At 42.4% G+C, this 27,277-nt stretch overlaps 1 protein-coding gene across 2 annotated transcripts in view; it reads right to left on the bottom strand.

Annotated features, from left to right (window-relative positions):
- The window catches only part of LOC111981923 (transcriptional regulator ATRX), a 39,690-nt gene that overhangs the window by 3,733 nt on the left and 8,680 nt on the right, over positions 1–27,277 (bottom strand). Inside the window, exons 11-29 of one of the 2 annotated variants that reach the window (XM_024013416.2) lie at positions 26,678–26,829; positions 26,223–26,387; positions 25,988–26,105; positions 25,744–25,849; positions 10,144–10,326; positions 9,845–9,989; positions 9,622–9,731; positions 8,209–8,352; positions 7,923–8,100; positions 7,672–7,809; positions 7,322–7,497; positions 7,061–7,178; positions 6,830–6,960; positions 6,679–6,716; positions 6,379–6,524; positions 6,060–6,216; positions 5,242–5,342; positions 5,025–5,133; positions 4,630–4,807 (exon numbers count right to left, since the gene is read on the bottom strand). In XM_024013416.2, coding sequence (XP_023869184.1) covers positions 4,630–4,807; positions 5,025–5,133; positions 5,242–5,342; positions 6,060–6,216; positions 6,379–6,524; positions 6,679–6,716; positions 6,830–6,960; positions 7,061–7,178; positions 7,322–7,497; positions 7,672–7,809; positions 7,923–8,100; positions 8,209–8,352; positions 9,622–9,731; positions 9,845–9,989; positions 10,144–10,326; positions 25,744–25,849; positions 25,988–26,105; positions 26,223–26,387; positions 26,678–26,829 — 2,593 coding nt within the window. Of the gene's footprint in view, positions 1–4,629; positions 4,808–5,024; positions 5,134–5,241; positions 5,343–6,059; positions 6,217–6,378; positions 6,525–6,657; positions 6,717–6,829; positions 6,961–7,060; positions 7,179–7,321; positions 7,498–7,671; positions 7,810–7,922; positions 8,101–8,208; positions 8,353–9,621; positions 9,732–9,844; positions 9,990–10,143; positions 10,327–25,743; positions 25,850–25,987; positions 26,106–26,222; positions 26,388–26,677; positions 26,830–27,277 lie in introns of both variants that reach the window. The other variant, XM_024013415.2, reaches the window with a different exon arrangement.

The raw sequence follows: 27,277 nt of genomic DNA on the forward strand, positions 1-27,277 counted from the left end.
GTTTTCCCAGACCATTTCCCAAAATTGGTCTCCTGAGCATTGTTGTGTACTTAGAACATCCAAATTGTGTTTGGTTTTTTTCCTATAAAAAAGTAAAAAAGTGAATTTAAGATGAAAAATCTGAAAAAAAAACTGTGGAAAACCGAAACCTGGCCAAACAAAAACGGAGAAAACCGAATTTGGGAAAAAATAAAACTGATTTTATAGGGCCTTATAAACTCAGCAACAAAAGAAACGTCCTCTCACTGTCAACTGTGTTTATTTTCAGCAAACTTAACATGTGTAAATATTTGTATGAACATAAGATTCAACACCTGAGACATAAACTGAACAAGTTCCACAGACATGTGTCACGTTCCTGACCTGTTTTCCTTTGTCTTGTATTTATTTTAGTTGGTCAGGGCGTGAGTTGGGTGGGTTTGTCTATGGTTGATTTTCTATGTTGGGATTTTTGTGTTCGGCCTGGTATGATTCTCAATCAGAGGCAGCTGTCAATCGTTGTCCCTGATTGAGAATCATACTTAGGCAGCCTGGGTTTCACGTGTGTTTTGGTGGCTGTTTGTTTCCGTGTTTGTGTTTTTCACCACACGGTACTGTATCTGTTTTCTGCACTTCGTTTATTTGTTTTTGTATTTTCAGTGTTCAGTTTTTCCGTTATAATAAATCATTCATCATGAACACTAACCACTCCGCGTATTGGTCCGATCCTTCTCGCCTCTCCTCGTCCGAGGAATATGACGACTACCGTTACAGAAACACCCACCAACAAAGGACCAAGCGGAGTGGAGAAGGGCAGCGACAGCAGCAACAGAAGACACAGGACTCGTGGACCTGGGAGGAGATTTTGAACGGTGAAGGACCCTGGGCACAGGCTGGGGAGTATCGCCGCCCCAAAGCTGAGCTGGAGGAAGCGAAAGCTGAGCGGCGGCGATATGAGGAGGCAGCACGGCAGCGCGACAGGTACGAGAGGCAACCCCAGATTTTTTTMGGGGGGGGGGGCTAGAGAGGAGTGTGGCTAAGCCAGGTAGCAGACCTGAGCGCACTCCTCGTGCTTATCATAAGCAACGCGTTACTGGTCAGGCACCGTGTTATGCGGTTAAGCGCACGGTGTCGCCAGTGCGTGCCCATAGCCCGGTGCGCTATAGGGCAGCCCCCCGAAAGTGTCATGTGAGTGTGGGCATCCAGCCGGGGCGTATTGTGCCTGCTCAGCGGGTTTGGTCTCCGGTACGCAGTTTCGGTCCAGGGTATCCTGCGCCGGCTCTGCGTGCTGTGTCTCCGGGGCGCTGGGAGGGTGCAGTGCGTCCTATGCCTACGCTCCGCTCGTACCGGGCAAATGTGGGAGTGGAGCCTAAGGGAGAGGTGCGCGTAGTAGGCACTAGATCTCCAGTGCTCATCCACAGCCCGGTTCAACCTGTGCCTGCACTCTGGAGGGTACGGGCTGGAGTAGTATTCCAGCCTGGGGGAGTGGTGCCAAGGCTGCGCACCAGAGCTCCAGTGCTCCCCCACAGCACGGTCCTTCAGGTGCCTCTTCTGAACATCAAGCCTCCTGTAGGTCTCTCCAGCCTGGTGGGTCCTGTGGCAGCCCCACGCACCAGGCTGTCTCTCCGTCTCCTCCCTACAGGTGTGCCCATCTGCCCAGAGCCGCCTGCACTGCCAGTCTGCCCAGAACTGCCTGCCTGCCCAGCGCTGTCTGAACTGTCTGCCTGCCCAGCGCTGTCTGAACTGCCTGCCTGCCCAGCGCTGTCTGAGCTGCCTGCCTGCCCAGCGCTGTCCGTCTGTTCCGAGCCGTCAGAGCTGCCCGTCTGTCCCGAGCCGTCAGAGCTGCCCGTCTGTCCCGAGCCGTAGAGCTGCCCGTCTGTCCCGAGCCATCAGAGCTGCCCGTCTGTCCCGAGCCGTCAGAGCCGTCCGCAGACAGGAGCAGCCAGAGCCTCCGCCAGACAGGAGCAGCCAGAGCCTTCCGCCAGACAGGAGCAGCCAGAGCCTTCCGCCAGACAGGAGCAGCCAGAGCCTTCCGCCAGACAGGAGCAGCCAGAGCCTTCCGCCAGACAGACAGCCAGAGCCTTCCGCCAGACAGGACAGCCAGAGCCGTCCAGCCAGATCGCCAGAGCCGTCCAGCCAGGATCCGCCAGAGCCGTCCAGCCAGGACCAGCCAGAGCCGTCCAGCCAGGGCCGTCCAGCCAGGACCAGCCAGAGCCGTCCAGCCAGGATCCGCCAGAGCCGTCCAGCCAGGACCAGCCAGAGCCGTCCAGCCAGAGCCGTCCAGCCAGGATCCGCCAGAGCGGCCAGCCAGGATCCGCCAGCCAGCCAGGAGCTGGAGCTGCCAAACCATCTGTCAGTCCGGGTGCTGCCCCTCAGTCCGGTGTGCTGGCCCCTCAGTCCGGAGCTGCCCCTCAGTCCGGAGCTGCCCCTCAGTCCGGTGCTGCGTACATGGAGGGTGGTTGTTAGGAGGAGGCCACGGGGGCGAGTAAGGAGGCGGACAAAGACATTGTAAGGTGGGTCCACGTCCCGCGCCAGAGCCGCCACCGGGAACGTGTGTTTTGTGGTTGCTGTGGAACGTGTGTTGTGGAACGTGTGTTTTGTGGGTGTTTGTTTCCGTGTTTGTGTTTTTCACCACACGGTACTGTATCTGTTTTCTGCACTTCGTTTATTTGTTTTGTATTTTCAGTGTTCAGTTTTTCCGTTATAATAAATCATTCATCATGAACACTAACCACTCCGCGTTTGGTCCGATCCTTCTCGCCTCTCCTCGTCCGAGGAATATGACGACTACCGTTACAACATGTGACTAACAGAAATGGAATAATGTGTCCCTAAACAAAGGGGGGGGGTCAAAATCAAAAGTAACAGTCAGTATCTGGTGTGGCCACCAGCTGCATTAAGTACTGCAGTGCATCTCCTCCTCATGGACTGCACCAGATTTGCCAGTTCTTGCTGTAAGATGTTACCCCACTCTTCCACCAAGGCACCTGCAAGTTCCGGGACATTTCTGGGGGGAATGTCCCTAGCCCTCACCCTCCGATCCGACAGGTCCCAGACGTGCTCAATGGGATTGAGATCCGGGCTCTTCGCTGGCCATGGCAGAACACTGACATTGCTTTCTTGCAGGAAATCACGCACAGAACGAGCAGTATGGCTGGTGGCATTGTCATGCTGGAGGGTCATGTCAGGATGAGCCTGCAGGAAGGGTACCACATGAGGGAGGAGGGTGTCTTCCCTGTAACGCACAGCATTGAGATTGCCTGCAATGACAACAAGCTCAGCCCGATGACGCTGTGACACACCGCCCCAGACCATGACGGACCCTCCACCTCCAAATCTATCCCGCTCCAGAGTATAGGCCTCGGTGTAACGCTCATTCCTTCGAGGATAAACACGAATCAGACCATAACCCCTAGTGAGACAAAACCGCGACTCATCAGTGAAGAGCACTTTTTGGCAGTCCTGTCTGGTCCAATGACGGTGGGTTTGTGCCCATAGGCGACATTGTTGCCAGTGATGTCTGGTGAGAACCTGCCTTACAACAGGCCTACAAGCCCTCAGTCCAGCCTCTCTCAGCCTATTACAGACAGTCTGAGCACTGATGGAGGAATTGTGCGTTCTTGGTGTAACTCGGGCAGTTGTTGTTGCCATCCTGTACCTGTGATGTTCGAATGTACCGATCCTGTGCAGGTGTTGTTGCACGTGATCTGCCACTGCGAGGATGATCAGCTGTCTCCCTGTAGCGCCGTCTTAGGCGTCTCACAGTACGGACATTGCAATTTATTGCCCTAGCCACATCTGCAGTCCTCATGCCTACTTGCAGCATGCCTAAGGCACATTCGCGCAGATGAGCAGGGACACTGTGTCAGGAGCCGGTGCGAGAAACAGTCACTAATAATTGGCAGAACCCAGAAGATGAGGCAGACACAGCAGTACTAGAGATGGTGGTTTAATAAAAAATAGATATCTTCCAAAATACAAAAGAAAATCCACAAAGTGGTAAAAACAGCAAGGGAAAAAACAAACCTCAAAAGACCAATCCAAAAATACACGAGAACAAAACCAGAGAACCTCTGGAAAATCCAACAAGAGAAAAATGTTCACAAAGGCTGGGGCTGGGTGCTAACATACAAACACTGAGCAAGGAACTAAGGAACACACAGGGTTTAAATACTAACAAGGGAATGACTTACAGGTGCAAACAATAATTAGGGCAAGAAAAACAAAAGGTACAAAAAAGGTGCAAGGGGGACATCTAGTGAACAAAACCAAACAGTCCTGGCCAAAACCTGACACACTGGGCATCTTTCTTTTGGTGTTTTTCAGAGTCCGTAGAAAGGCCTCTTTAGTGTCCTACATTTTCATAACTGTGACCTTAATTGCCTACCGTCTGTAAGCTATTAGTGTCTTAACGACCGTTCCACAGGTGCATGTTCATTAATTGTTTATGGTTCAGTGAACAAGCATGGGAAACAGTGTTCAAACCCTTTACAATGAAGATCTGTGAAGTTATTTGGATTTTTACGAATTATCTTTGAAATACAGGGTCCTGAAAAAGGGACGTTTCTTTTTTTGCTGAGTTTATATGTAATCATACAATGTGTCCCACAATCATATTACAGGAGATAGGTTCATACGAGATGTGATTACCTGAGCCAAGAAGCGGTAGACAAACACAGCCTTCAGCTGGCCAAAACGGTACACCCTGAAGATGCTCTGGATGTCATAGGAGGGATTCCACGAAGCGTCAAAAATTATGACCCTGTTAGCTGCTACCAGGTTGATCCCAAGGGACCCAGCTCTTGTCGAGATGAGAAACAGACGACCCCTGAAAGAAAAGGGGGATGAAATTAAATCAAAGGAGTGATTGTGAGTGGGATCTTAAAAACAGACCATCTCATCAATTCACATTAGGGCTACAATTACTGATGCCTTGCCATATAGTAATACATCACTAAGTAAAGTGTTATGCTGCATACTGTGTTGAGGTTTGGCACAGCGAAATGTGAGATGTAGAAAAGTACAGCAGTCAGACAGAAATGTACCGCTTGTTGGTGGCATCATTGAAATCTTGCACCCATTTCATCCTGGATGTGGCGCTGGTGGACCCGTCAATACGGTAATAGTCAGTGTTTCTGATCCAGCTGCCATCACCTACAGTTTAGAAAAGGAAACAAAGAAAATATTACACAATAATAGACTCTGAAGATGCATTGTTTTGTTGTAAAACTATAACATTTGAAAAGCCAATGGGACTGGTACCTTTGTATAGGGATGATTGCCTGTTGTTTTTGGCTTTGTTGGTGAGGTCCAAGAAATCTTCAATCATGTCTAATGTGATCAAGGATTGACTGAACACCAACCTGTGAATATACAACAAAAACTGATGAAGAAAAGGTTAATTCAACAAATCTGCTCTGTGAAACTGGCTAACTTGATCCTTCTTTTTTGAAATGCACCCCTGGTGCCTGAATCCATTTCCCAAGCACACATATGGTGAATCCCAAACCAGCCCCTCACCCCTACCAACTCGCTCGGAGGGCCCTCTGTTGTCATGTTGCTGACGAAACTTAGAGGGTGACTTCAAGAGTGGCGGGGGGATCAAATAAACCCTTCAACTTCGGGACACACTCGTGACTTGAATGATTCAATTCATGTTCCACATTTAAATAATAAAATTAGCATGAAATTCAAATGAGAAAATTCCCCGTCGTTTTACAAGATATAAACATCAGTAACAGTTAAACGTTTAATTTGGGATGTATTTCATATGTTACATGTGTCAAGCTTAGAAATCAGACAAAAACAAATATAGGTGGCTTATAATTAGGCACGCCTCTCCATTCTTTTGTGTGAATTTGTGCAAACTCAAAATAATGTGGTGTGTTTTTGGGATACCACTTCGCTCTGAAGCATAGCTTGCTTGGTCAAAGTGTTTATCGGAGGGTCTAAATAGCCCCTACACCCTCCATCATTTTCAATTCCTCAGCTTTGGGACACTAGTGCATATGGCGGAGGCGTGCGTGAACGCATAAATGGAGAGGCGAGGGGAAGGGGGATGATTTGGGATTCAGCCTTACACTTTGTCTTCCAGTTCCTCTGCCATTTGGAGAATCTCAAACAGCAGCACCATCTTCCCTGAGTGTCCCAGGATGGTGGCGTCAGAGTCACTCAGCATTGACTTGTACCAGTCTGCAGCCGGACTGTCAGGCCTGAAACTGGTGGACGCTCTCAACGCTGAACACAGAGCATACAATATCACCACTGACTTCAAATGAATGAGACTAACAAATAAGTCATTAACATAAGGTAAATCATTCAAAATGTTCAATAGTAACACTAGAAGGTATTGTAATAGACTCGGTGAAGTCATTTCTTGAATGGAAGAGACAACTCTACCTTTTACCACTGGAACCAGTGGACCTGCTCGCTGGTCTCCTTCCACATCGACACCCTTTGATGTGCTGTTCCACACCAGGATCACCTCCACATCCTTGCTGTCTTCATCAGCATTCACCACTTTCCCCTTGTTCTCCTTCTCTTTCCTGAGTGGGACATAAAGGAAAAGTAATGAAAGACAACAATCTATTATTTGCATTATTTAATTTGTCATTAGGTGGTAATAGACTACTTCAGGCATCACACAGCGGTAGCAGTTAAAAGATTTGGGTAGCCTACTGAATACTCATGCTTACACACCTCTCAGTTTTCCCCTGGTGCTTCCCATCAAAATGGCCCTGAAAACAAAGAGCATCTATGTTGATGACGGTTTGACTGACAGACCTCAGGATCCGTCTGCAGATGAGAAAATAGTAGTTTTTGTTCAAACCTGCATCTGATGGGTCTTTACCTTATTTTCTTTGCTGATATAGTTGAGCTGCAGACACCAGGGATGGTTCCAGATCCGGCTGAGTATCTGGAAGTCCTTGAAAAGGCTGGTTCCGGCTTTGCCCCTGGCTCCCTCAACCACAGACCTAGCTCCTAAACACATATGCAGCTTTTTTCTCCAAAAGGTTTATTAAATCATGCACATTTCATTGATATGTACAGAGCTTTCTGATCTAACGATGGAGGTTCTTACCAGTGAAGTTGTCCAGGTAGTAGCAATACAGTCTGTACTGGAGAGGGGTCACCCTCACTGCCATAACATATTCATGTTTTGGGGGCAGGAACTTGGTCAAGGCTGAGTAGTCTCTTCTCTGACAGAGAGGAAAACACACTAAGTGTATCCACTGGAAACTGACAAAGAACTTTGCAACAAATACTTGTAAAAAAGTAAGCAGTGGTTCTGATAAACTACAAATAAAGGTGCCATACACTCCTAGTAATTGAGCTGTCTCACCTGTACACACCCTGCCAACATTGCATGAAGGACATGGGCGCGATTCTTCATGATGCGGACATCTCTGGGGGTGGAGTCTGCACACTGGCCGTTTTGAATGGGGTTGATAAAGCGATTCCGGAACTCCTTGATTGAGCCCAGAAGGTTTTCCTTGATGAAGTTGACCATGCAGTGGTCTGAGAAAACAAAAATATATAAGACAAGGCTACACCTTTGACTACTATAATTTTTTAATATAATAAAACTGAAACATGAATAAACTAACCCAAACGTTGACATACTGCCCAGAGAAGTAGCTTAAATGGAAAGGCAGTCATAGGCTGTGTTCAAACTGAAGCAGGCCTCCTTACACTCATTGAGGTTGTTCTGCAGTGGTGTGCCTGTCAGCACCACCCTCCGTTTGGTCTTAATGGCACTCATAGCTTTAGAGATGTTGGATGCCTCGTTCTTCAGGATGTGACCCTCGTCGCAGATCACAAAGTCTGGACCTGGAGTACAACAAATGTAGTGTATTAGAGTTTCAACACCAATCAATTATACTACTTCAAAATTGTACATACCTCTCAACACTTCACATGCATATAATTGGTAGAGGATGTACCTGGATCGACTAGAGTACTGTCAAAGGTCTTTTTGAATTTTCCGTGGATGACTTTGAGGCCTAGTGTGAGGTTACGGTACATCTCATAGCCCATAATCATAACACCACCATCCATCTGCCATCTCTGCAGGGCAAAATAACGCTCCTGTGGTCGCTTCAGTGTGGCCAACTCTGTCACCTACGAGATGGAAAAAAAGAAACATGAAATACCTTGAATATACTACAATGCATATCAATAACCTCTGCATGTATTTGACAAAACAAAAACTAAAATCTTCTTGGCTACCTTGACTTTGTCAGCTCCCATGTCAACTTGCCACTTCTCAAACTCATTGACCCAGTTGAGGATGGTGTTGAGTGGACACACCACCAGGGCAGTCCTGAAGTTCATGCACTTTGACTGCAGCATCGTATGGAGAAATGTCACCACCTACATGAGAAAATATTGAAGAGCTTCTACTATTATATATTATATAGTATTATATACTAAACAAAAATATAAACGCAATATGCAACAATTTCAAAGATTTTACTGAGTCACAGTTCATAAAAGTAAATCAGTCAATTGAAATAATTTCATTAGACCCTAATTTAGGTATTTCACATGACTGGGCAGGGGCGCAGCCATGAGTGGGCCTAGGAAGACATAYGCCCACCCACTAGGGAGACAGGCCCAGCCAATCAGAATGAATTTCCCCCCACAAAAGGGCTTTATTACAGACAGAAATACTCCTCAAAACTTGAGACATCTGTGGCATTGTGTTGTGTGACAAAACTGCACATTTCAGAGTTGCCTTTTATTGTCCCCAGTAGAAGGTGCACTTGTGTAGTCAAATTAAATTGTATTTGTCACATGCGCCGAATACACCTTACCGTGAAATGCTTACTTACAAGCCCTTAACCAACAATGCAGTTCAATAAATATAGTAAATAAAATATTTACTAAATAAACTAAAGTAAAAAAATCTAATCAATCAAAAAGTAACTCAAGAAATGTACGTAACAATAACGAAGCTATATACAGGGGGTACCGGTACCGAGTCAATGTGCGGGGTACAGGTGTTGGTGACGTGGACACCAAGGAACTTGAAACGCTCAACCCGCTCCACTTCAGTCCCATCGATGTTAATGGGGGCCTGTTCGACCCTCCTCTTCCTATAGTCCACGATCAGCTCCTTTGTCTTGCTCACATTGAAGGAGGTTGTTGTCCCGGCACCACACTGCCAGGTCTCTGACCTCCTCCCTATAGGCTGTCTCATTGTTGTCGGTGATCAGGCCTACCACTGTTGTGTCGTCAGCAAACTTAATGATGGTGTTGGCGTCGTGCTTGGCCACACAGTCGTGGGTGAACAGGGAGTACAGGAGGGGACTAAGCACGCATCCCTAATGATCATGCTGTTTAATCAGCTTGTTGATATGCCACACCTGTCAGGTGCATTGATTATCTTGGCAAAGAAGAAATGCTCACTAACTGGGATGTAAACAAATTAATGCACAAAATTTGAGAGAAATAAGATTTTTGTGCGTATGGAAAATTTCTGGGATCTTTTATTTCAGCTCATGAAACATGGGAACAACACTTTACATGTTGTGTTTATATTTTTGTTCAGTGGATTATCTCTAGTATTGTTAACAAAATATACTGTTTAATGAATGACATATGCATATGACAACACTCCTACTGTTCGCTTCCTTTTACCTGCAGTGTCTTCCCTAGGCCCATGCAGTGGGCCAGTAAGCAGCCTGATCCAGGGGTTGAATTGGCCTTCTTCACAGACTCACAACAACAGTCCCAGATAAACTGCACACCTATCAGAAGGAGGAAGAGATACAGCAAATTGAAGGGGCAATGCTGATAGTCACTGTATTTGACTTACTGTCTGTATTGGGTTTGTACAACTGAAATAAAAACTGAGACTTACCATCCACCTGGTGAGGCTTGAGCCTGGTCACCAGGTTCCTGTGCACCTGGATGAGTGGCTCCTTTGTCCCCTCATCCTGATCCAGGACCAGCTTAGTGGTGATGGGACAGGCCACATGAGACGCCTCATCCTCAATAACAATCACCTGCGAGGAAACCACCATTAGACCAAAACTGCTAATATAAAATGGTATAATATATAATTTAATAAAATAAAATAGAGTAGTAGTATGACATTTCTGATAGTGCATGGATTCTACAGTGAGTGTGCATGGAGAGGGTCAGCTGTGTGTAGTGTACCTCTCTGAAGTCCTCCCTCTGCTCTCTTTCTGCCAGGCGTCTYCGTCTCTCCTCCTCCTCCTTCAGGGCTCTCTGGGTCTCCGAGCGGAGGTGCTCGTCTACGATGATCCTGCGGATCTTCTTGCGGCCCTTAGGTGTATCTTTGTTGTCCCCTTCCTCGCCGTCCTTCTCTTCATCGTCACTCTGTTTAGATAGATATATCAGTAAGTCACCAGCAGTTAAAGAACCCTTTAACACACTGTAAAAAAGAACATACATTTTAACAATGATACATTTAGCACCTGATAGTACACAAACAATAAAACAAGAATAGCAAAATGATCATCATACATCTCAGAAAGCTAATAGTTACACATCAATGAAGTTAGTAAGAAGGATACAAAAGGGTGACTGACAATGCAAATGTAAAATGAGATGGTGATATCGCCTAGAGGAAGAAATTCAAGCCAAAGAACAAGCTCTGAATGACCTCAAAGGTCAACTTCAAGATGTCTACGAGGAACCTCAAGGCCTTCGATGCTCTGTCCGACCAAAGAACCCTACATACAAAATGCTTGCATTGCAAAGAGAAGCGGCACATTAAAAGGAAAAAATACTTATCTCCATGTATGACCAATGGAAGATCCAAGCCCGCAAAGCAAGAGAGCAGCTAAAGTCAGATGTAACAGAGAGCCAGCTGGTATTTCTGATCGACACATTGAAGAAAGGAACGGATGATGTCATGAGCATCTATCTTGAAATTCAAGATCACATCACACAGTCAACTGAGTTAAGGCGTCGTGTCGACACAGGTGAGGCAGTTACAGCAGATATTATCAGAATTGCCTATGAAAAGATATCAGGCATTGATGAAGAGTTTGATGCCGAACAGGAAAACCATTGTCTCAGTGAGTTACTTGATCGCGACTACACTCGCTCCATTTACGGATCTACAGTCTCACAAATTAGTCACAAGTCCAGTGTTCAATCCAGCCATCACTCCATGGCCTCATGTATGGCAGCCAAACCTGCAGATGCAGCAGCAGAGCTGACAGCAAAGGAAGTTGAGTATGAAGTGTTGCTGGAGAAAAAGAAATAAAAGGAAATGACACAACACTCAGAAGAGCAGTAAAGGAAGGATGTGAATTGGAACAACTACAGGCAAAGAGAGATGTAAAGGCAACTCGGGCCAGGTTGTAGGCCTAGAACCAGGAGGTAGTATGGAACACTAGCTTCTGAACTGTCAACAACATTACTCCAACTACCATTCAACAACTCTCCAATGCCCCAGCATCATCACCTCATGTGGATGTGACTTCTCTGGCTCAAGCCTTCCAAGATGGCAAAGTCCTTAATTGACTTCCAATGCCAGAGCCATTTGTATTCAATGGTGATCCAATTCAATTCCTTGAGTGGAAAYCCTCATTTGTGTCATTTATCAATCAAAGAAGTGTCTTGTCAGTTGACAAGCTTTATTATCTTAAGAAGTATGTGGGTGGCCCAGCTCGTAAGACCCTGGATGGTACTTTCTACAGAAATGATGACGAGGCCTACAAAGACGTGTGGAACAAACTCAACCATACAGAGGGCATTTAGAGAAAGGCTTGCAAACTGGCCAAAAACTCAACTTAAGAACACCGTAGGACTCAGAGACATTTCAGATTTTTTAAATGCCTGTCAGGATGCTATACCTATGTTAAAGGTCTTCAGATATTAAATGAATGTAAAGAGAATCAGAAGCTATTTCAAAAACTGCCTGACTGGGCAGCTTCTTATTGGAACAGACAAGTTACACAAACCTTGAACAATAGTCAAGAATTGCCCAGTTTCCAGGAATTTGCTACTTTGATGACGATGGAAGCAGAGATTGCTTGCAATCAGATAACTTCTTTCTATTCTCTCCGAATTCATCCGAATGTACCACTGAGAAACTAAATGTCAGGGAGACCAAGAGGAGCATGGCAAGTGTTCTCAGCACTCAAACATTCACAGATAGAGAGAATCAAAAGTCAGCCAAAGGCTGCAAGGCCTCTGTGTATGTTTTGCCAGGACAATAAGCATCAGCTCCATGGCTGTTCTAAATTCATGACCAAGTCTCTGGAGGAGCGACAGAAATATGTGAAAGAAAATAAGCTTTGCTATGGGTGCTTGAAATCTGGTCACGATGCAAAGAACTGTCGTCATCACCACACCTTTGACACCTGCAAAGGAAAGCYTCGCACGTGTCTCCACGATGACAGTTAGGTAAAACGGGAAAAGCCTACACCTCTGCCAATTTCTTACCAAAATAATATGGATGAGGCAGCAACTGCATTGTCACTCAACGTAGCTGGAGAAGGACAATCTACTAACACTTTCATAATCATACCAGTGTGGGTGTCAAAGGAACATGTCAGGTGCTGAAAAACTTGTCTACGCCCTGCTTGACATCAAGAGTGATACTAAATTCATTGACCAGGAAGTGAGCAATGCTTTACAAGCAGACACGTATCCAGTGAAACTGAAATTAACTACTATGATAGGACATGACAGTTGTGAAAAGCAAAATAGTCTCAGGGCTTCGTGTGAGAGGTTACAGCTCCACTATCCAAATCAATCTTCGTCCTACCTACACCAAGGATTGCATACCTGTAAACCGCACCCACATTCCGACCTGTGAAACGGCCAAGCACTGGAATCATCTCTCCATGGTAGTAGATGAAATCCCAACACTGAAGGATTGTCAGGTTGGCCTTCTGTCATGACGTGCCCTGGGGGGAGGATCATAGCCCCCCTCTCTCTCTCCACAGTATTATGACTTTACGACAGGTCATAAATACCTGGTAGAAACTGCCATGCAGTATTGAGAGAGTCTACCAGAACAAAGTACATATTTTGTTCAAAACTACTAATCCCCAAAATGGGAGAACTAAACAATATTTCTATATATATAATATTTCTATTTTTGAGAATGTGGGAATGGTCCGTGGACACTTAAGGGACGGTTATGACGAGTGTGTTTCACTTGGTGATCTCATGAAGGACAGGAAACACACATAACTTTATCTCTTAAAGTGTACATGTCCCAGCTGTCAGGTTTACATCTAAATATTGTGAAACGTATGTGATTAAACATGAAACTATTTGCGAAAAGATATAATGTCATGTTAACCTTCTAAATGAGAGTATGGATTTTCATAGAAAGATGAACTAGTCAGTGGCTACAATTCTATAGGCCATCGGAGACCATACAGCTGTAGTTTGGATACACGGACGGAAATGGTTAAACTCTGAGACTATCGATCACTACAGAATAAAAGCAAATCTTAGACGAATAATTACTAGTCTGCATCTAGAAATTACATAAGTCTAGAACGAGAATACTGACAACCGCCGAAGCATCTATCTATGAGAACATTTCCGAATGGTACTCTGAAGTATCCATGTGTTCACGTGCAAAGGATTAGCATTTCAATTAATACAATTATAGACTGTGTGTCGTAAATCCCTTTTCTTTCCCGCACTTTCTCAGTCCCCACCCCTTTCCTTTGTCTACCAAGCCGTCATATCGGCTTAGCCCACTCTGGACTTTTCTATCAGTTAGTAACCAATATCTACTGTTTGTTTGTGATGTATTTCTGTGATTATTTAGTTAGTTAGAAAATAAATTATTAAGACAATTTGTATATTGCTGACTCATTATGGAAACTAGGGTTCGTGCAGATAACCAAGAATTTTACGACGTTTGGAATGAGACTAATGAGGTAACAATTAATAATTAATTAATAGAAGATTAATTGATCAGAAATGTAAATATCTGAAGTTATATTCAGAAAATTATAACTTTAATCTCAACATTTTCCGTGGTCCCCCGACTTCCTAATTAATTAATGTTTACATGATAAGTTTAATCACGTAATAATTAAACCTAGAGAGAACTGATTTGATATAAATAAGTCTTCACATTTAATGATCATCACAGACACGACACTTCTGATAGGCTAGAACTGCTCAAGGGCAATGGCACCAAAACAAGTGATTTTAGGTGAAAATGATGAGCCCTACGCTGCTCGAACTGACTTAGGACAGCGTTGTTGTCTTTGTAAGGAAAATGCAGACTGTGTTTTTTAAAATTGAGATGCAAACATGAGTCTCTGAGCAACTTTGTCATCTGAACCATTACAGTAGTGAGTTCTTGTGTAGCTTGTTGTTTGCATGCATTTACCACTGTATCATCTACATACATTGGAACTTCAYACCCTGTACAGACAGAAGGAAGATCATTAATGTACGAGCTGAACAGTATTGACCTTTGGGGAATGCAAACATTGTAGATATCAGTGGAAAAAAGTTAGTTTTGATTTTTACACTGATGAGACAGCACCAACTTTTTAAAGGTTTTAGATTTGTTAAACAACAGGGTTGTTTTTACTAAATTTATGCAACAGGTTGAAATTATTAGATTGCTGGAAAGGGGTTATGGGTTTGTTTATTGTTTACTGTTTATTGTTTATTGTTTAATTTAGGTGTTGATTTTACTTAATTAAACATTGTATTATCTGATGTGTTTGAGTAGGATTCTTTCTTCCGGGACGGATGGAAGTTACCTAAAGTATGTATGTTTAAGGAGACACAGGAGAACACGTCTACATTTTTATTAAATGCCTGCGATTAAATATCACTGATTCCTTACGCTGAGAAATGTACTACATTTGCGACAGAGGAAAAAATGATTCCATTTAGATAGTAATGATACCAGGATAATTGTATCTAAGGGTAGCGTATGTTCAATTGAGCATACATACACATTGATGTAGATTAAAACTTATGATTAATGATTTGAGGTAGAGTGGAATTATCATTATTATTAGGTTTTGTTTATAGTTAACTTTTGTGTTTCTGAATCGGTGTAGTATAATGTATGCTAACGAGGTGTTTTGTGTTTTTTCTGGGAAAATGGGGGTTTCATTGTCTCTCTTTGGAATGTTTCCTGGGACTATAATCTTGGGGAGAATGAGTGAGATTGAGGCCGTAAACTACCAAATTGAAAAGGCCTGGACATTTCTTGTTTGGTTTTACCTTAAGGTTTGCAAATACCCACACACACAACACATTTGTTATGACTATTTGTTGGTGTTTTTAAAATACTATGTTTGATTTGTTTTTTACATTTCCTTTGGGTTTGGTGAGTTTTCCATTTCACTTAGTGCTAAGGTATCTTAAAGGGGCACGCATGCACATGGAATTTTTATTTTCTGAGTTTTAATTAAACATGTGAATTCTTTTGATAAAGGAATGTTCTGGGAACTGGGAAACAACATGTAGGAAATGTTTGACTATTTTTTATTTTTTTATTTGTCTAATATAGTAAGAAACACTTCTTTGAAGGGTTTGTATGACCTATGACCCGTATCATGACTTTTCATTGTGGCTTGATCAGCCTCATTGGAAAGCCATTTGGATAATGAATTTAAGGTAATTTGTAATAATGATTTCAAGGTAATTTGTGTAATTGATAATTATTGTGGAGTTCTTTTATAGTTCTTAGCCATATTTGTAATTTGGACCAATGTGAAGAAGGAGAGGGCATTGCCTTTGACTAAGGGTAGGCTGCTTTAAGTCTATTTTCCTATGACCATATGGGTCAAATCATTTTTCTTTGTGGAGTTTTTCAGAGTAGTGATTTTAATTTGATTAGGTTATTTGACATTTTGTTTTATCTTTTGACCAGTAGTAGTGTTGTTTTATACATTACTCTCATGAAGAGTTATGTGTTAAAAATGGGAGAGGATACAGTCCTTTGAGGTTTTGGATTCAGTTCTTTGAAGTTTTGGATTGAAGTTTACACACCTTGAGTGATGTGAAGGAGTGTATTGTTGTGTTGTTTGTTCTGTTCTATTCCCGATGGGTTATAGGTCTAACTTCCTGATCCTGTGGCTCTGCGATGAAGTTGAAATTGTGATGGGGAGTATAAGCCCATTTGAAAGAATAGTTTCAATAGAATATGTTGTTATTCTCTTTAAAATATGTTTAGACATTTGTATTAAGAATAATTGGTAAAAGTAATAATTTATCATGTAGTTAATGAACTGAACTAAACTGTTGTTCTGATCTGTTCTTTCGAGGTTATCATGAAAAGTGACATCAGACGGTATCTTAATGCATGGAAGAGATAATTGGACCGAACAGTGTGTGTACCTCAAAKCCCKCTCTAACTGGCTGAAGAAAAGTGACAAAGGCGTTGAAGAAGGCCTTGTCTGAACCACTTCTACCGAGAGAAAGGAGCTGAGCCAGAAATCGGTGTACAGCATCAGATCTGTTCTCTATCAACCGCTTTTCTCTCATGTTTCTCTCAGGTGTGTGAGAGGAGTCCACGTGGAGTGAGCATGGAGAGAAATCTGTTCTAAACTTCTCTTATGTTGCTGGTATACTGGTTGACGAATGGACAAGACATAATGGGTGGTAAAGGTGATGGCGTCTAAGATGAAACATTGAAATTGGGACATTATCATGGGCCATCCACTTTGAACTGTAAAGCTATCTGAAGAAGAACGAAAAAGACGCCAGAAGAATCAGTGCCTGAAGGAGGGGGTTGGTCAACTGGGGGGAAAAAATTATTGTTTAGACTTTTGGGGTATCAGGTTGATTGTAGAGGTCTACACCACGTAAAATTATAGTAATTTAGATTAAGAATGCATTGAGATACTGATCTGTATTATAATCGTGATAAAAAAGTTAATAGTAGAATTATGGGATATTTATACTGGATGTTAATATAAATGTACATTCTGCCAATGTTGATGTGTGTTAAATTGAGTTTTTTACTTTGAGTGATAGGACCAATTTGAATCACTGAGCAATGTCATTCTAAATTTTGGTTGGATAATTTGTTGGGTTCTAATTATGATTTTATTTGGAAATTGAATGATTGTTGTTATGAACTAAAGATGTTGAAACTATTACAAGCATGCCATGGTGAATGGAGATGGGTGAACTCTGATCTGGAGAGTGAAAATGATCCTAATCTTTTTGATCTATAGGCATTGCCTTATAAATAGTGGAATCATGATGCTTGTCTTTGGTCATGTTCATTAGGCACCAAAGAGATACATTTTATTTTAACTAGGAGTTTTCTTTTAACTTCTTTGGGGTAGGGGGCAGTATTTTCACGTCCGAATGAAAAGCATGCCCAGAGTAAACGGCCTGCTACAAAGCCATAAAAGCTAGAATATGCATATTATTAGTAGATTTGGATAGAAAACACTCTGAAGTTTCTAAAGCTGTTTGAATGATGTCTGTGAGTATAACAGAACTCATCAGACAGGCAAAAACCTGAGAAAAAATCCAACCAGGAAGTGAGAAATCTGAGGTTGGTCGATTTTCAACTCAGCTCCTATTGAAGATACAGTGGATATTGGTCATGTTGCACTTCCTAAGGCTTCCACTAGATGTCAACAGACGTTAGAACCTTGTCTGATGCCTCTACTGTTTAGTGGGGCCGAAGGAGAGAAGAATGAGTCAGGTCTGCCATGACCTGAACATGCTCTGACCATGCGCGTTCACGTGAGAGCGAGCTCTGTTCCATCGCAATTCTGAAGACACAGGAATACTCCGGTTGGAACATTATTGAAGAATTATGTTAAAAACATCCTAAAGATTGATTCAATACTTCGTTTGTCATGTTTTTACGGACTGTAATATAACTTTTTTTACTTTTCGTCCGTACTTTCTGCTGGACCTGCCCGCGCGTCGTGAGTTTGGAAAGTGTACTGAACGCTAGAATAACATGGAAGAATTTGGACATAAATGATGGACATTATCGAACAATACGAACATTTATTGTGGAACTGGGATTCCTGGGAGTGCATTCTGATGAAGATCGTCAAAGGTAAGTGAATGTTTATATTGTTACTTCTGACTTCTGTTGACTGCATAATATGGCGGCTATATTTGTGTCTTGATTGGGCTCCGAGCGCCGACTCAGATTATTGCATGGTTTGCTTTTTCCGTAAAGCTTTTTTGAAATCTGACACAGCGGTTGCATTAATAAGGAGAAGTGCATCTAAAATTCCATGCATAACTGTTGTATCTTTTAGCAATGTTTATTATGAGTATTCATGTAAATTGATGTGGCTCTCTGCAAAATCAAAGGATATTTTGTGACTTCTGAACGTAAGGCGCCAATGTAAACTCAGATTTTTGGATATAAATATGAACTTTACCAAACAAAACATACATGTATTGTGTAACATGAAGTCCTATGAGTGTCATCTGATGAAGATCATCAGGTTAGGTTAGTGATTAATTTTATCTATATTTCTGCTTTTTGTGAATCCTCTCTTTGGCACTCACCTAATATAATCGTTTGGTTTGCTTTCGTCGTAAAGCTTCTTTTTTTTTTTTTWATCGGACACTGTGGCTGGATTTACAACAAGTGTATCTTTAAAATGGTGTAAAATACATGTATATTTGAGGAATTTTAATGGTGGGATTTCTGTTGTTTTGAATTTGGCGCCCTGCAATTTCACTGGCTGTTGAAGAGGTGGGACGCTAACGTCTCACGTTAAGGTTAAGTTGAGAAGATTCTCAAAATGGGGGAGATGTCGTGGAAAATTGCAAGATTATGTTATAATGCTTGTATTGCATTATAATGGTTGTTTTATTCGACAGAATAGAGTATTCTGTTAACTATTGTGTGTGTGTTCTACTGAGGATGGGCCTCTATGAGATAACACTGACAGAGGAGATTTACGATGTCTTTGGGTGATAAAACCTAAAGAGCATTCCAGAGAACATGAGCTAATGGTTCTGTTCTATACCGTACCAGGGAGAGACAATTCCAGTTTGGAGTAGGAGGGCCAGACACTGGTCTTTACAATGAAAACTGTTGACACAGCAGTAACTGTCTGCTATGTTTTATAGATATCTTGCATACAAATCGTAACCTTTGTGAACTGTTCCTAAGATCTGTGGTTCGTCATGTAGGTTGAGAGGGGTGTATCTTGGCTATAAAAGATCTTTGTACTTTTCTGTGGTCACTTTCAATGGTTCATTAGAGATAGCGCATCATTGAAAGTCAAAAAGGCTATTGCAAAGCTCTTATTATTAAAGATGTAGTTTAAGTTTAACTCTGACTGGTGTGTGAAGTTCGTAACTCTCCTCATTTGGTAATGCAGAAATATGCCACCACACCTGTCTAACCTCTCATCCTGGTCTAGGGCTTCTCAAGCTGTTGCACATATTCTTGGACAAATCACCAAGGCCAGATCAAATGGTCTCTCAACGGTAATGGAACAGGATAAACGCAGAGCATCTCATAATCAAAGATGTGCAGGGTCAGGTACATTAACAATCAAAGGTTTGGACCCACCTACTCGTTAAATTTTCGACTATTTTCTACATTGTAGAATAATAGTGAAGACATCAAAACTATGAAATAACACATATGGAATCATGTAGTAACCAAAAAAGGGTTTTAGATTCTTCAAAGTAGCCACCCTTTGCCTTGATGACAGCTTTGCACACTTGGCATTCTCTCAACCAGCTTCACCTGTTAAGCTTTTCCAACAGTCTGTAGGGAGTTCCCACATATGCTGAGCACTTGTTGGCTGCTTTTCCTTCACTCTGTGGTCCAACTCATCCCAAACCATCTCAATTGGGTTGAGGTCGGGTGATTGTGAAGACCTGGTCATCTAATGCAGCACTCCATCACTCTCCTTCTTGGTCAAATAGCTCTTACATAGCCTGGAGGTGAGTTGGGTAATTCTCCTGTTGAAAAACAAATGATAGTCTAACTAAGCCCAAACCAGATGGTATGGCGTATCTCTGCAGAATGCTGTGGTAGCCATGCTGGTTAAGTGTGTCTTGAATTCTAAATAAATCCCAGACAGTGTCACCAGCCAAGCACCCCCACACAATCACACTTCCTCCTCCATGCTTCACAGTGGGAACCAAACATGGGGAGTTCAACCATTCACCTACTCTGCGTCTCACAAAGACACAGCGGTTGGAACAAAAAATCTCAAAATTGGACTCATCAAACCAAAAGGACAGATTTCCACTGGTCTAATGTCCATTGCTCGTGTTTCTTGGCCCAAGCAAGTCTCTTCTTATTATTGGTGTCCTTTAGTAGTGGTTTCTTTGCAGCAATTCGACCATAAAGGCCTGATTCATGCAGTCTCCTCTGAACAGTTGATGTTGAGATGTGGCTGTTACTGTTAGCACCTCTAAGCAGACGACACCATTCTGTATACCTCTGGCCCTTCTTTGGACACTGTATTAACTAACCTCCAGACAAGCTTTAATGCCATACAACTCTCCTTCTGTGGCCTCCAACTGCTCTTAAATACAAGTAAAACTAAATGCATGCTCTTCAACCGATCGCTGCCCGCACCTGCCTGCCCGTCCAGCATCACTACTCTGGACGGTTCTGACTTAGAATATGTGGACAACTACAAATACCTAGGTGTCTGGTTAGACTGTAAACTTTCCTTCCAGACTCACAATAAGCATCTCCAATCCAAAATGAAATCTTGAATCGGCGTCCTATTTCGCAACAAAGCATCCTTCACTCATGCTGCCAAACATACCCTCGTAAAACTGACTATCCTAACGATCCTTGACTTCGGCGATGTCATTTACAAAATAGCCTCCAACACTCTACTCAGCAAATTGGATGCAATCTATCACAGTGCCATCCGTTTTGTCACCAAAGCCCCATATACTACTCACCACTGCGACCTGTATGCTCTCGTTGGCTGGCCCTCGCTTCATATTCGTCGCCAAACCCACTGGCTCCAGGTCATCTATAAGTCTTTGCTAGGTAAAGCCCCACCTTATCTCAGCTCACTGGTCACCATAGCAGCACCCACCTGTAGCACGCGCTCCAGCAGGTATATTTCACTGGTCACCCCCAAAGCCAATTCCTCCTTTAGCCGCCTTTCCTTACAGTTCTCTGCTGCCAATGACTGGAACTAATTGCAAAAATCACTGAAGCTGGAGACTCATATCTCCCTCACTAACTTTAAGCACCAGCTGTCAGAGCAGCTCACAGATCACTGCACCTGTACATAGCCCATCTGTAAATAGCCCATTCAACTACCTCATCCCCATACTGTTATTTATTTTTGCTCCTTTGCACCCCAGTATCTCTACTTGCACATTCATCTTCTGCACATCTATCACTCCATTGTTTAATTGCTAAATTGTAATTATTTTGCCATTATGGGTTATTTATTGCCTTACCTCCCTTATCTTACCTCATTTGCACACACTGTATATAGACTTTTTCAATTGTGTTATTGACTGTATGTTTGTTAATTCCATGTGTAACTCTGTGTTGTTTTGCTTTGCTTTATCTTGGCCAGGTCGCAGTTGTAAATGAGAACTTGTTCTTAACTAGCCTACCTGGTTAAATAAAGATGAAATAWTTTTTTTTTAAATAAACTTGAACTCTGTGAAGCATTTATTTGGGCTGCAATTTCTGATGCTGGTAACTCTAATTAACTTATCCTCTGCAGCAGAGGTAACTCTGGGGCTTCCTTTCCTGTGGCGGTCATCATGAGAGCCAGTTTCGTCAAAGCGCTAGATGGTTTTTGCAACTGCACTTGAAGAAACTCTCAAAGTTCTTGACATTTTCCGGATTGACTGACCTTCATGTCTTAAAGTAATGATGGCCTGTCATTTCGCCTTGCTTATTTGAGCTGTTCTTGCCATAATATGGACTTGGTCTTCTACCAAATAGGGCTATCTTTTTTATGATATATGATTATACTGATTGGCTCAAACGTATTAAGAATGAAAGAAATTCTGCAAATGAACTTTTAACAAGACACACCTGTCAATTGAAATACATTCCAGGTGACTACCTCATGAAGCTGGTTGAACGAATGCCAAGAGTGTGCAAAGCTATCATCAAGACAAATGGTGGCCCAGCCAGAGCCTGGACATGAACCCGGTCGAATATCTCTGGAGACACCTGAAAATAGCTGTGCCGCAACGCTCCCCATCCAACCTGACAGAGCTTGAGGATTTGCAGAGAGGAATGGGAGAAACTCCCCAAATGCAGGTGTGCCAAGCTTCTAGGGTCATACCCAAGAAGTCTCAAGGCTGTAATCGCTACCAAAGGTGATTCAACGGTGTACTGAGTAAAGGGTCTGAATAATTATGTAAATTTGATATCATTTAAAAAAAAAAATGTAATACATTTGCTAAAAATCTGTATTTGCTTTGTAATTATGGGGTATTGTGTGTAGATTGATGAGGGAAAAAACGATTTAATCAATTTTAAAATAAGGCTGTAACGTAACAAAATGTGGAAAAAGTCATGGGGTCTGAGTACTTTCCGAATTCACTGTATGAAGATTAGCTTAAGTTACTAGGTAAAGGGACTTAGCTGCCACTCCAAAATGAGTTGTACTGCCTCAATGCCTTCCTAGACACAATTTCTGTGCTCAGGGTGGCAGGAAGACTTCGTCTCATCTCTTCCTAACTCAGTCAAACACCCTACAATCATTCCCAAGGAACACCACATCACGAAAATTATAATTGCTCACTACCATGGAAACGGTGAAACACCAGGGTAAAAGGCCTCACACCATTAATGAGATCAGGTCAAATGACTACTGGATCCCAGGTATTAATCGGGCCGTAGCACCTCATCTTTGCCAAAGTGTGACTTAGAAAGCTCAGGAGACCCACAGAAGAGCAAAATATGGCTGATCTCCCTCCAGAGTGCATGGACTCATCACCTCTCTTTACATACTGTGGTATGGATTGTTTTGGCCTATTTATCATTAAGCAAGGACGAAGAGTGCACAAAAGGTATGGTCTTCTCTTCACCCGATTTTGCTCTCGTGCCGTTCATATTGAAATGTTGGATGACATGTCAACAGATGACTTCATTAATGGTCTGTGTTGCTTCAAAGCCATATGTGGTGCAGTTCGTTAGATTAAATGTGACCAAGGAAGCAACTTAGTGGGAGCCAAAAATGAACTGAAGGAAGCACTCAACAGTGTGACTTCAGCATGAATGCTCCCCCATTCAAGTCACGTGGGCAGCGTCTGGGAGTGACATATCAGGACAGTGAGAGGTGTCCTTAGCGCCACACTCTCTTCTGGTAGACTAGATGATTCTTCTCTACGAACCTTTTTCTACAAAGCAATGGCAATTGTAAACAATCGCCCACTCACAGTTCACATCCTCAATGATCCAAACAGTCTTGAGCCACTCACCCCTAATCATCTACTTACTATGAAATCTACCACAGCTCTACCTCCTCCAGGCATGTTCATGAGGGAGGACATGTACGCTCGGAAAAGGTGGCGGCATGTTCATTATCTAGCAGAATAGTTTTGGAGCCGCTGGCGAAAAGAGTATCTAGCCAACATCGCCATCAGGCAGCGCTGGCACACCCCGAAGAGAAACCTAAGAGAATCGGTGACATAGTGATGATGATAGACAATGATCTTCCTAGGAATGAGTGGCGTTTGGATAGAGTTTCAGAGACTACTGTTGATAAAGATGGACTAGTAAAGAGAGTCAAAATATGTGTTGGTGATCGGATGTTAGACAAGACAGGCAAGCGTCTCACCAAGCTGTCAGTGTTCGAACGCCCAGTTCAGAAGCTGGTCTTGTTGCTGGAGACTGGTATCTAACCATAATCTCGTACTTTTTAATGGTTTGTACTATGATTCCATACCTTTATGATACCCTATTTATGGTCATAAGTCATTTAAAGTACAGAAATAATTTGTGCTTTGTGTATACCATGTAAATTGCTCCAAATCACTCATGATTTGGTGGGAGTGTAAATGAAACCCTAAAAACAAGTGTCAGACCACAATGTAAATTGGACAGTGCAGTTAAATTAACAAGAATTTAAGCTTTCTGCCAATATCAGATATGTCCATGTCCTGGGAAATTTTCTAGTTACTTACAACCTCACGCTAATCCGCTAATTACATTAGCTCAACTGTCCCGTGGACGGGACACCGATCCATAAATACATTTTTAAAATAAACATTTTGACAGCATGTTTTTTGCCTGTTTTACGCGCAAAGGGTACATGGCAAATGGGCGTGAGAGAAAAAGGAAAATTACTTTTTTTGTTCAAGCGTCCAAGAAACAACGTCAAACTTAGCACCTAGCTGGAAAGAGAACAAGGTATTTACTGTCTTTCAATATTGGTCTTGTTTCAGAAATCTTTCTAATTCTTTACAGATATTTGTATTGTAATTGATTTTCTGAAGTATGCTAGGAATATAACGTTATTAGCTGTAGCCTAGCTCCACTGTTGGTACTGGCTAATATTAGTTAATCTTGCACCACATTAAAACCTCTCTGGGATATGTGGGACGGTAGTGTCCCACCTGGCCAACATCCAGTGAAAATGCAGAGCGCCAAATTCAAATAAATTACTATAAAAAGTAAACTTTCATGAAATCACACATTCAATATACCAAATTAAAGCTACACTTGTTGTGAATCCAGCCAACGTGTCAGATTTCAAAAATGCTTTACGGCGAAAGCAAACAATGCTATTATCTGAGGATAGCAACCAAGCAAACAAACACAGACCATCATATTTCAACCCCCCCGGCTCGACACAAAACGCAGAAATAAAGATATAATTCATGCCTTACCTTTGACGAGCTTCTTCTGTTGGCACTCCAATATGTCCCATAAACATCACAAATGGTCCTTTTGTTCGATTAATTCCGTCGATATATATCCAAAATGTCCATTTATTTGGCGCATTTGATCCAGAAAAACACCGGTTCCAACTTGCACAACGTGACTACAAAATATCTCAAAAGTTATCTGTAAGCTTTGTCCAAACATTTCAAACTACTTTTGTAATACAACTTTAGGTATTTTTTAACGTCAATAATCGATAAAATTGAAGACGGGATGATCTGTGTTCAATACCGGAGGAAAACAATGTGTAGCATGCTTTCTGGTCACGCGCCTCTAACAAACAGTCCACTTCACTGGAGCCTTATTCTGAACATGGCTACTTCTTCATTGCTCAAAGGAAAAACCTCAACCAATTTCTAAAGACTGTTGACATCCAGTGGAAGCGATAGGAACTGCAGGAAGGTCCCTTAGAAATCTGGATTCCCAATGAAAACCCATTGAAAAGAGTGACCTCAACAACAACAAAAATCTGAATGGTTTGTCCTCGGGGTTTTGCCTGCCAAATAAGTTCTGTTATAGTCACAGACATGATTCAAACAGTTTTAGAAACTTCAGAGTGTTTTCTATTCAATACTAATAATACTATGCATATATTAGCATCTGGGACTGAGTAAGAGGGAGTTTACTCTGGGCACGCTTTTCACCCAAACGTGAAAATGCTGCCCCCTATCCACAAMAAGTTTTAACAAGCTATTAGCACGTAATCAACTATTTGGGTAGAAATTCTCATGCATATTGATGCATTTCATGTACGAAGCATGCCAATGTAAAGTTGTGTAAAAGTGTATTGTTTGTGCACTGTATTGTAAGAGCATTTTTGGTTTGTTTCTCCATCAGCTCTTACGGTGTTTATGGAAATGGTACCGCATTAAACTTTCATGAACCATCAGCTTGAGAGTTGACCATTCATTAAGCTGGGGATGCGACAACTAGTGATTGGTTACCTTATCGACACTGGAGTCAGACAGCACAATATATGAGGGTTGCTGCTTCTTCTGTAGATAACTACGGACTGATTCCCTCTCGACTCTAGAGGTAGATGATGTAGAGCTAAGGAGACAAAAGAGCAGAAAGTTATTTCACTGATGCACATGTAATGCACATGTAATGAAAGAAATGCACATGTAATGAAAGAAAATTAGGTTTCCTTCCTGGTTAGCAGCACTGACCAATAAGGAGTCTTCTTACCTTTTGAGCATCTGTTCATTGCCCTCGTTCTCCGATTGGCTCAGCTCTTCACTCATACCAGACTCTTCCTGCTGTGATTGGCTATCATCATCACTACTCTGGTTATCCAATTTCTCACCTGAGGCGATGGAAGAAAGCAGAGAATGAGTTTACTGTGGGTAAAAGAGCCACTCCAACACTAGGGCACTGATGGTATCCAATCATAGTAGTACCACAGAACCCATCCCATACAAACCTTTGGTTCTTCTAGACTTCCTGACTTTCTGCTCAATCCCATTTTCTTCAGCGGTTTTCTGATCAATTGGATTTCCATTGTCAAGGCTGAGCTTGTGGCGTAGCAGACGATGTCTGTGACGTGTTTTACTGGACTCAGAGTCAGAGGTCAAACTGGAAGTCTCCCCTGCAGCAGAAACAACATGGTATATTGTCAGGAGGACATCATATTACTATAGTGAATGTCAATGCAACCTGTACACTAACACACAGTAACACAGGGTGATGGTTTAGATCATCACAACAATAATGGACCTACTTTAAAATGTTCAGTTACTAAGCAACAGGTGATGTCAGATAAGTATTTCAGCCTAATGTCWAAAAAATTGCCTTATTCAAAGCAACACTAAATTGAGCTTATTGCTGCATCTCAAAATAAACTTGAAATTGTAGCGGCGGTATGGAGGGATCACCCACCATTCTCATCGGAGCTTTCATCTTTCCCATCTTCTTGCTCCTTCTCTTCCCTGTCAGACTCATCATCATGTGATGACTCCACGTCTGAAGAGAAATCCTCCCCCGATGAGTAGTTGGCTTTGATTTGGGCCAAGAGCATTTTCTTAGCGATTCTTTCAGAAGCAAGGGAGAGAGGGAAAGGGACCGGGGGATCATTTTAATGATCATCACATCAAATCCATCAAGCACGGCTTAATAATAGGTTTATTCTCTAAAGGAACTTGTCTTTATATAGGAAATGTATACAGGATTTATATAGGATTTCACCTTAAACGTAATATTACCAGGAGATACATTTATTCGAGAATTAATGAAAATAACAAGGTAATGTTAGCTATTCTAATATCACTTTGCAGTCCCCCACCTGTAAACAGCCAACAATATAGTTTAAGTGACTATGAGAGGGGAAAGGCCATTGCATTAAGTAGTTGAACGTTTTCTTTACTGATGTGAATACACTAGATGACCAAAAGTATGTGGACACCTGCTCATCAAACATTTTATTCCAAAATCATGGGCATTAATATGGAGTTGGTCCCCCTTTGCTGTTATAACAGCCTC

The sequence above is a fragment of the Salvelinus sp. IW2-2015 genome, linkage group LG20 (genome assembly GCF_002910315.2).
Source record: "Salvelinus sp. IW2-2015 linkage group LG20, ASM291031v2, whole genome shotgun sequence".
Taxonomy (NCBI): Eukaryota; Metazoa; Chordata; class Actinopteri; order Salmoniformes; family Salmonidae; genus Salvelinus; species Salvelinus sp. IW2-2015.